The 10060-nt window shown below is 43.7% G+C and overlaps 1 protein-coding gene across 1 annotated transcript; it reads left to right on the top strand.

Annotated features, from left to right (window-relative positions):
- The first annotated feature begins 1246 nt into the window (after positions 1-1246).
- Positions 1247-7284, top strand: bmp2b (bone morphogenetic protein 2b). The gene is made up of 3 exons (XM_028604526.1): positions 1247-1647; positions 2598-2965; positions 6111-7284. Exons 2-3 carry the CDS (start codon positions 2611-2613, stop codon positions 7025-7027), a joined length of 1272 nt encoding a protein of 423 aa, XP_028460327.1. The 5' UTR covers positions 1247-1647; positions 2598-2610; the 3' UTR covers positions 7028-7284.
- Positions 7285-10060: the final 2776 nt, after the last annotated feature.

The following is a 10060-nucleotide window of genomic DNA, read 5'->3' as shown; positions in this document are numbered from 1 at the left end:
ACCCCTGTACAAATACAGCAGGTACATACATGAATTACATTCGACGTACATTAAGAAAAAGAGCATATACATAATTTGTATCAGACTAAAGCAGCATCTTAGAGATGATTTTGCGAGCAGTTTCAAAATGTGGTGTGTCCCGAAACTAAGTGAAAGAATATGTCTGTCTTGGGCAATTAGTGGGGTTTCTCTTGAGACTTTCTCACACATTATTGTAGATATGAGACAGCAACATGTGCAGCCAAAATCTGCCACTGATATATTGATAAACTGCTGTGAATTGGAATGACATGAAAAGACTGATCAAGTGAGGAGAAAGCATGTATAAGTCTGCTCTGGTGTCAGACACACACATGTACAAGCAGACACACACACACACACACACACACACACACACACAGAGAAGTTCAGCAGGAGGATGTGATAGTCCCTCTGCAGGGACTAATCCTTTAAAACCACAAAAGCAACACATTGTGATGCCATTATCTATTAGCCTTAATCCAAAAGCTAAACATGTTTGATCCAGCTATTAACACCTTCATCAATTATCTATTTATGAAGCAGCATGACTTGACATGGGGTTTTTTTTTAGCTTCAGGGCGGTCAAATTCACAGGAATATTACACCACCTAAGGACTGCAACAAGCCATCTTTATGATATTTAAAAACATTAAGCAAATAGAGGATTGCTATTCCTATGTATGGAAAGTCACTCTCAAAAAACTAAAAGCAACAGTATGGTTTTAACTAACTATTTTTATGGTGTGAATTTCCAGGACATACAAACATTCAAGAGAAAAAGAGTTGTTTGTAATAAGGATAGGTATTTTTTAATATATATGCTGATGGTTTTCAAACGTTCTGGGGAGGGGGAAGGGGGGGATTTTGGAGGGGATTTTGTGGAATAAAGTAATTTCACTATAATGTAAATTAGCAAGACTTTATTTAAATGTGAGACTGTATAAAAGTGACTATTCCGATAGTTTTCACTGCACTGATCCACGCCATTCCAATCAAAAACTCTTCCTGTGGAGGATCCTGTGACCTAAATCTTATCAAAAAGGGGGTCCGCGACTCTAATGTGTGTTCATTTGACATCGCTAGACATGAAAAAGTTTGCAGGAGGTGCTTCGTAGTGGACTCATGATTGACAGCCCCGTGGTGACATCACCGTACGACAAAAAGAGTCGCTGGGGGAAGCGAAGGCACCAATCAATTCAACCACTACGCTGTGGCGCACAGAGGAGAGGCGACGCGCTCCCCAACTCGGTCCAACAAGGTCCGAGGAGCGACACTTGAGCGCGCTTATCTCTCTTAAAGCCAGGCTCCGCTCAACTTTGTGTCTCTGCGAACTGTTCTATTTTGAAGATGTTCAACCAACGTGCTTTATACTTAGATCGGTCCTGCCTACGCGAACCCGCTTCCTCATAGACTTAACATATTTTTTTCCCCTGTTTCTTTCCGTGCTGACCAAGACCTAACCCGAATTTTGCAGCTGGTGAGAATATGTGCGAGAGGCGATCGGCGAAGGGCATGGGCTGTCTTTGGTCCCTCACGGAGAAGCAGCGTGGATTAAACGCGAATTAATGTGGAATTTATCGGAGCCCCAAGGTGGAACGACGACCGGACACAGCGCTTCCTCGTCAGGTAAAATAAGACTGATGAACTGAACTGTTAAACTTGTCTAGAAAACCATATCTTACTAATATCAACAAGTGTAAAATACCTTATAAGAAAACGTTTACTTTTACAACTGAACATCGACATTTTCCCTACTATACATGCTTATAGGGTGTGTAAAAGTTAAAGCGTTTATATTTTGAACCTCGGGGAAAACGCAGTGAAAGGACATATACACATTAAAAGTTTTTTTTTTTCCTTTGGAGGTTGTGCTAATCAGATGATATTTACTTTTTGATGTTTTTGATGTCTTGTCCCGGGCTACATCTGGCTCTGGTACGCACGTCAGATCTAACACCTGCGAGCCTCTTGAAGTAACTCTATCCCTTATGATTATACATGACCGTCAAAGCCACTGCAAATAGACGCTTGTAGCAGTCTGACTGCCTCTCCTGCTGCTCTGTATTCTATTCTATTCTTTCTCCAACATTCTTTCATGCCTCTTGTGATCTTTCGGGCCACGCAGACTTGCATTTCTTTTCATATCACTCCACTAAACGTGATTTCTTATCTCTTCTAATTGGAGACTTTATGTCTGCAGTTTCCCCCCGCAACTTTCTTTGATTTGTCTTTCCCCCGTGTCATCCCCCCCCCCCCCTTGTTCGGTCTCTTTCATAACTTCCTCACCTTGATATTTTCATGTTTCTGTTCACGTTAAGATCAATCTTCCGTTTCATTTAGACGCGCTATATTGCCGGCGGGGTTGTTATTCACAGCTCATTTTTTTTGTTCTACTTCAAAGTGAAGAGGTGTCTTCCCTTTTTAACCTGCTCTCTTTCCATCATTCCTACTGTATTTAGGGGGGGGGGGTTGTCTCACACACAGTTTGGAGAAAGCTGCAGTGAAGCCCCTGCTGTATCTACCTCATGTCAATACCTCAACGCCAGCGTATTGACAGAAACCAACTTTCTCCACAGGGACTGACTGATCATGGTCGCCGTGGTCCGCTCTCTCATGGTACTGCTGCTCGCTCAGGTGTTGCTGGAAGGTGCTGCGGGACTTATCCCCGAGGTCGGCCGGAGGAAATACAGCGAATCCGGGAAGCAGACCCCAGAGCAGTCGAAGAGCTTCTTCAACGAGTTTGAGCTTCGGCTTCTCAATATGTTTGGACTGAGGCGCAGGCCGACCCCGAGCAAGCAAGCCGTGGTGCCGCAGTACATGGTGGACCTTTACCGCATGCACTCAGCAAACGGAGACCACAGCTCGAAACGACCGAAGAGCATGGGGAAACACGCAGAGAGAGCCGCCAGCAAGGCCAACACGATTAGAAGCTTTCACCATGAAGGTATGTATTAGTGACATACCTTTACCTGTCAGCCGGAGAGCTCCTCGGCTCCCTCAGACAGCCCAAACCTATATTTAAACATGACTCAGTGCGCCAAGGCTGAACTTCAGAGTCTTCACTGTTTTATGGAGCGTTAGTCATTTACAGGTGACACGCGTCCACGTTATTTGTAACTCTGTAATACGTTCGGGATTGCTTAAAACTCACTGACACGATTTACAAACAAGTATCTCATGCGCAATTAAATTAACTCTCATATATATGTAGTGATGCAACCTTTAACCAAACATTCCCCTGGCGCAGCTGTCACAGGCTTCAAAAACATCAAGGGGCGGTGGCATCCCTGGGGTAATTTGTTTCTTAATAATTGATGGTGTTTGCCTGGGCTCTGAAAACAGTTTTTCCAGACACGCACCACAGGAGCACGATGAAGGGCGGTGTGCCTTTTTCGCAGGTGATAGTCATAACCCTGCTACTTTAATAACACAGGACATGACATTATACTAACACGCATTATGACAAAGTCATCGTGTCAGTCTGCATTCTGAGTCATTTCTAACAGGACTGAAATGAGTCCTGGTAAAAAGAGAGAGATGGGGTTGCGCGCCTTATTCTTTCCAAATCACCCCTCTCTCTCTCCGCGCTGTGCGCCATTACGCACGTTCCAATAACACCATAATTGCTCACTTAGTTTATATGCTGGATACGCGCTGATTGTTGAATTCAGTGTTTCAGTTCAACTACATGTTACTCTCAAGTTAACATATGGTGCTCAGATGAATAAGGCTCACACACACTGAAGGTCCATAGATCCTGGATAGAGTGCATTAGTTCACCAGTCATACACTATATGTCTTTACACAATGTTACTGATGAAGTGGGTTATTTTAAGATGTCTAAAATAATCTAACAGGTGGAATATAAACATGACTAATGCTTTATGTATATATTAAGTTTAACTGCTGAGCAGCAGAGTGGTGCACCTGGTCATAATATCAAAATGATTTATATATGATAAAAAATAACTTTTACTGTCAGACATATAGCAACCCTGTATCTACCATTCAATGTCCGATGGCCCAGGTTCCAGTTTTTACAACATACAAGTTACTGAGTCCATAGGGGCTCTACCCAGAGTCCTTATACAGAGTCCTAAGTGTTTGAGTGGGGAAGTTTCCATCAGGGGTGAGTCAGAGGGGTGGTTGAGTGGTTGCTTGGGTGCTCTCCAGAGGCCTAGTGCAATGACACCCAGTGGCTACACTGACACACTACAAACAAGCCTGGCCCGGGCAGCCAAGCCGAGTAACTGCTCCCTGCCCACTACTGGAAACCTCTGCACCAGGCCAGCACACACCTTGACACCACCGACCATTACGAATGTGTTCAGATTGTGTTTACATATGCTCCCCTGGCTTTTTCATCTTACGCTAACAGAGCCGCGGGGCTGTTACTCTTCCCATGTCAAGAGACGTGCAATTGATGGCTACTCCATTCAATAAGCATATATCTACAGCTGTAAGTGCAGCACATCAAAGCAAACGGCTCTAATCATTCATCACATATGCCTGCTGATATTAATTTCACTAGGATAATTAGTTTCACTCCTATCGGTTTTCAAAGATAACCACTTCCCATGCCAAATAGAACATTTTCACTATTACACAGGAAGTGGCTGCTTGAGACAGGTCCGTGATGAATGACCCAACATTAGCCTTTATCTTTTGTTTTGGCATGCAGCGCAAAAAGAAATTAGGAATGTTGATACACTCATATGTGTGGTTCACACGTTTTTGACAAGACTCAACTTGTTCACACAGCCAGTTCCTCAGGAGAGAGACAGATGGGAGACAGTGAGAACGCTGCTGCAGTAAGAAACAGAGAAAGAGTGACAAGAGAAGGAGAGGGAAAGAAAAGAGGATTTGGGGCTAAGAGAACAGAGAGAGAAGGGGATTTGGGAGCTGAGGAAGGAAAGAAAGAGAGGGATTGGGGACAGAGGAGAGGGAACGAGAGACAGGGGGCTTTCCCACATCAAATGAGGAGTGATAGGCCTAATTGAGGTCTTTGTGCCTCTGGAGGGAGGTTTAGAATGAGATGGTGGAATTTCCTAAATGCCTCCTTTGAAAGAGCACAGAGTTCAAAGTTTGTGTTTATTTTACCACACCAAACAGATTAAAAAGTGTGTCTATACCTCATCTATGAACTTCATAAAGGACGAGTTCAAAGTGGAGCCGCCTCAAAGCAAATTGCAGCTTTTACTGAGATTTCTGTCATTTACAGTGCAGTATATAGGAGAATACCAATGAGCATAAGTATATATATGACTTTCATATGATTCAGGACATTTATAATAGATGTCTTAAACACATTTTTCAGAGAGAAGTCTTTCCAGGCTGTTCGCAATAAAGTTAACATTCAAATATCAAACATTGTTCACTCAGCTTTCCATTTGTGAATGGATTATCTAATGGAATTACGGGGTTTCACATTACAACACTTACCAGTGCTATTTCAGAGCTGGCCAGTTCTATTAAGGTTAATGCAACAGTTGCCATTTATGTTAGAATGTATATCAGTTTTATATTGATTTCCACGTTGCTGTTTTGCTCATACTCCTCTTTAATGATCCTTAATATGTGCTACAACTTTTTCATGTGCGCAGATAATGGGAATTGTTTGCAGCAGCCAGTTCTCATTTAAAGGCATCTTAGATCGTATCAATAAAAGGAAGCACACTGCTTTCATCTCCTGACATTTAGCCAGGTACATTTATGAGCACTAATGACGGTATTACATCACCATGACAATATTACACTGTGAGCGAGTCACACATGCTAAAGTATTGATATGTGTGTTATGCCTGTTTGACAATGGCCTACACCCACTCAATATAACCACGTGGCAGCTTGGCAGACAGAAGACTGCAAGTTGTGTGCGACTGTATGTGTGCGAGAGAGACAGCCAGAGAAACCATGTGAGAAACCATTCATGGCCAATGTTTTCCTGCTCGCAGAAGATCCATAACGCCAACTAGGCTTTCATCATAGATGTTGTTTCTCAATCTTGTACCGTGCATACACTCTTTGTTTCATCATCGGCATGCATTTCACACTTTTTACCCCGTGTGTCTCTGTGCTTTCTCTTGTAGAGTCTATGGAGGCCCTGGCCAGGCTGAAAGGCAAAACGACCCAGCAGTTCTACTTCAACCTCACTTCTATCCCTGATGAGGAGCTCATCACCTCTGCAGAGCTACGTGTCTACAGGGATCAGGTGATGGGAGCTGCACCCCCCAACAACAGCTCAAGAAACAGCAGCACCAGTAATAGCGCTCCTGGCTTCCATCGTATCAACATTTACGAGATATTCGGAGTTCCTGCCACTCAAAGTAGGGAACCTCTGGCACGTCTGCTGGACACTCGGCTAGTGCAGGACTCTTTGAGCCGCTGGGAAAGCTTCGACGTCAGCCCTGCTGTATCCCAGTGGACCTCTGGGAAAGGTCACAACCATGGCTTTATGGTGGAGGTGCTTCACCCAGAGGAAGGGGAGATGGATGGGGAGCACGCCCAGAGACGTAGTAGGCACATCAGGGTGAGCCGGTCCCTGCACCAGGACCGGGACTCGTGGCCTCAGGCTCGGCCTCTACTGGTGACGTATGGCCATGACGGCCGTGGGGACTCGGTACTCCACACACGGGAAAAACGTCAGGCAGCACTCCGCAAACAGCGCAGGAAGCAGCAACAGCAGCAGCACAAGGCCAGCTGCAAGAGACATGCCCTGTACGTGGACTTCAGTGATGTGGGGTGGAACGAGTGGATAGTGGCGCCCCCTGGCTACCACGCCTTTTATTGCCATGGGGAATGTCCGTTCCCCCTAGCAGACCACCTTAATTCTACCAATCATGCCATTGTGCAGACGCTGGTCAACTCAGTCAACTCGAACATTCCCAGAGCCTGTTGTGTGCCCACTGACCTCAGCCCCATCTCCCTGCTCTACCTGGATGAATACGAGAAGGTGATCCTGAAAAACTACCAGGATATGGTGGTGGAGGGATGTGGCTGCCGGTGAGAAACGAACAGCGGCATGGAAAGAAGGAGAAAGTGGGCAAGAGAGACAGAAAGAGACATCAGAGGTTATTATGGACACCCGGTTTCCCAATGAAGACGTTTATTTATATGAAAGACAAAACAGAGCTATTGTGGAAGAAGAAAAAAAACTATATATGAATATATTTATGTCTACGTAAAGTTGGGAAAAATAAATATTTTAATCAGAGGAAAAATCCTTTACTGGTTTTGAAAATGTATTTGTGATGTACATTTCGAAATGGGTGCAATACCACATGAAGTATACTGCTCAGATTTTTATTTTGTATTTATTTCTATTATAACCACTTTATTTGTAAATAAATAATGTGTATTTATCGTGGAAAAAAACGTGGTCACTCCAATTTTCCAGCTACAGTGAACCAGTCAACCACTGTTGATGCCTGTATGTCAGAGGCCCGACATGGGTGGCTGACACGAATAACAAGAGTTTCAAATTCGGACAGAAATTAGCTGCACAAATAGAACACATGACAAGAAGCTCACACCGCACTGATTGCAAACCAAGCATTGAACTCTTTTGGTAAATGTAATTGGAAACCAACAACAATAGAAGTGTAGAGAAGAAAGTGACGGAGCTGGGTCAGGGTAATGAACTGCAGTGGGGTGTAGGGTCACAGGACGAGACTGACAAGTTACAAGCCCACAAATGTGATAGACTCCCATGGGAGGATTAGAAAAACACCAGAGCATGTTTTCATGCAGTACATGTCACTGCAAAGATCCCTGGGAAGGTTCGACTAGAAGCTAGCTCCTATGTTTTTGCTGTTCCTAACCATTATTAACGTGTGTGTGTGTGTGTGTGTGGGGGGGGGGGGGGGGGAAATCTGCAGGGGTTTCTGAGGAAGGTCTGACATGGCAGAGTTTATTTATAGTGAGATTTGAGACTGAAAGATTGCAAACTGTAGCAAAAAGACACACCAACAGGCTCTCAGCAAGAAAAAAAAAAGCCTACTGGCACTTTAATTAATAAAGACAAACAAACACACACCTGCACCTGTCCACATGCTGCACACGCTCAGACAGATTCTTCCCCACTTTAGAGTTTGGTTGCCTTTCTTTGTCGTCTCTGAGTCATAAGGTTGTGATGTGTTTGGCATATAAGTAAAACAATATATATATAACAAATACAGGAATGTTTTTTACAAAATTACTCAGCAGCAGCAGATGATGAACTGCAACACTAACAATACCCAAAACTGACACCAAAAACCGCCTAAGAGTCATGTTTTGTTCAATAAGACAGAGGGGACGGCTGGCTGGCAAAAACAAATCATATCATATGTCGCAATAAGACAGTTTGAAGTGTGAACATCTGAGTCAATATCTTCATACTGCAATGTTTTTGATGGAAACGACATAGGATCTTGAACAAACTGAATAGGACTAAAAGTGCTCCAGAAAGACACAGATGAAAGTTTACAGTGTAGCCACCATAGCAGATCAGATAATGAGAGGGAGTAGAGAAAGTTTTGCGGAGTTTGACTGACTGCGCTTTCTGCTGTGTTTGCATTAGAAAGGGTTTGGAGGGATCACAAGGCAGCTCAAAATGCTCTAAATAGAATGTTTTTTTTTTTTTTATGTGAGCGCACATTGGGACCGTGGAATGTTGGTTTTCAATCTCAGACACATGCATACGCTTGCATGGAAAACCAACGTGGCTGTTTTTTCAATCATCTATTCAAGGGTTTCCTGGTGGGCTTTTTCTCTTCAAAAAACAAATGTGCATTGAACAAAGATACGCTTGTTACTTATATAGGAAATGTAAATCAAAACATTTAGAGCTCGTGAGACTTCATTCACGGGCAGAAAAAACACTGAAATGTCACTTCTTTTCCCCGTGCCTCAGATCATATCTGTTTACCCATTCTTATCCTCCAAGGGTGTATTGCACCCAGCTATACTAGATGATGCAACTATCCAATTATTTTATATCCCTCCCCAACACACACGCAACTCCTCCTCCTCCTCCTTTCAGTTTCAATCTTCTGCATGCGTTATTTTATTCTACCTTCCATCTCCACCCCCCTTGGTCCCATCTGGTGATCATTTCTCCTCTGTGGACCCCACCATACCACAACCCCGCACATGGGCTGCACATACCTCTGCCAGTAGCAGAGCAGCACCATTTTAATGGACTTCAGTTGGAAGTCACTTCGCTGGCACACTTAATGAACATTTGATAAAAATGAACACTAAAAACCTTAACCAAAAAAAGTTTCTGAAAATATTTGTGTTTAAAAAAAAAAAAGTGTTAAGATTTAATAGTTTGCCTTTATAGTTTAAGTCCATAAACCTTTCATTGGGTTGCGTGGAAATACTGCTCCCAGGGTGGGTGACACATGGGTAGCACTCCTCAAACTCCCGTCCTGCAGCCCCATCCCAGCTGAATTGGGTTCCGGTTGTACTGTGAGCTGGCCACTGTTCTTCTGACTTCTGGGGCTTCTCATTTTAGAGCCACGTTAGTATCTGATAGCTCCTCAGGGACCAATCCCAAACTTCTCACTAAGAACAGGGGTCAAGGGTCAAAGTAATAAGGGCCTATTATCTCCATCATCACATACTAGTGAATTCAAGTGTGGTCAGCCACTGGTAGGGACTGAGAGCATGTTTCCGTTTCCGCATTTAGTCTCTTTATACAGCTTATCGCAACATGGATTTTAAAACCATGTATTTTATGGCATGAAATAACTGATGATGAGCTAAAAATGTAGTGTGTGTGTGTGTGACACTGTGTATCCCATGATTTAGTTACAAACGCACATGCAAGATATGTGTTCTTGGCTAGATTCTCTTCACCTGCTACACAGACCTCTGCAGAGTCACTCTCCGAAAAACAGATTTTCCCCTTCCTTCTCCACCAACATCTGGTAAATCTGTTAAAGGTGTCCTTCGCTGTCTTTTGTTTACGCACAAACACACAACAGGACAGCCGCACAACTGATGAGCATAACACTGGAAGCTGGGACCTACTAGCGTGGCAGGGCTCGTTCGT

This window comes from Perca flavescens, chromosome 18 (genome assembly GCF_004354835.1).
Source record: "Perca flavescens isolate YP-PL-M2 chromosome 18, PFLA_1.0, whole genome shotgun sequence".
Lineage (NCBI taxonomy): Eukaryota > Metazoa > Chordata > Actinopteri > Perciformes > Percidae > Perca > Perca flavescens.
The sequence above is the reverse complement of the archived record's forward strand: the minus strand, read 5'-3'. Positions and strand labels throughout refer to the sequence as shown.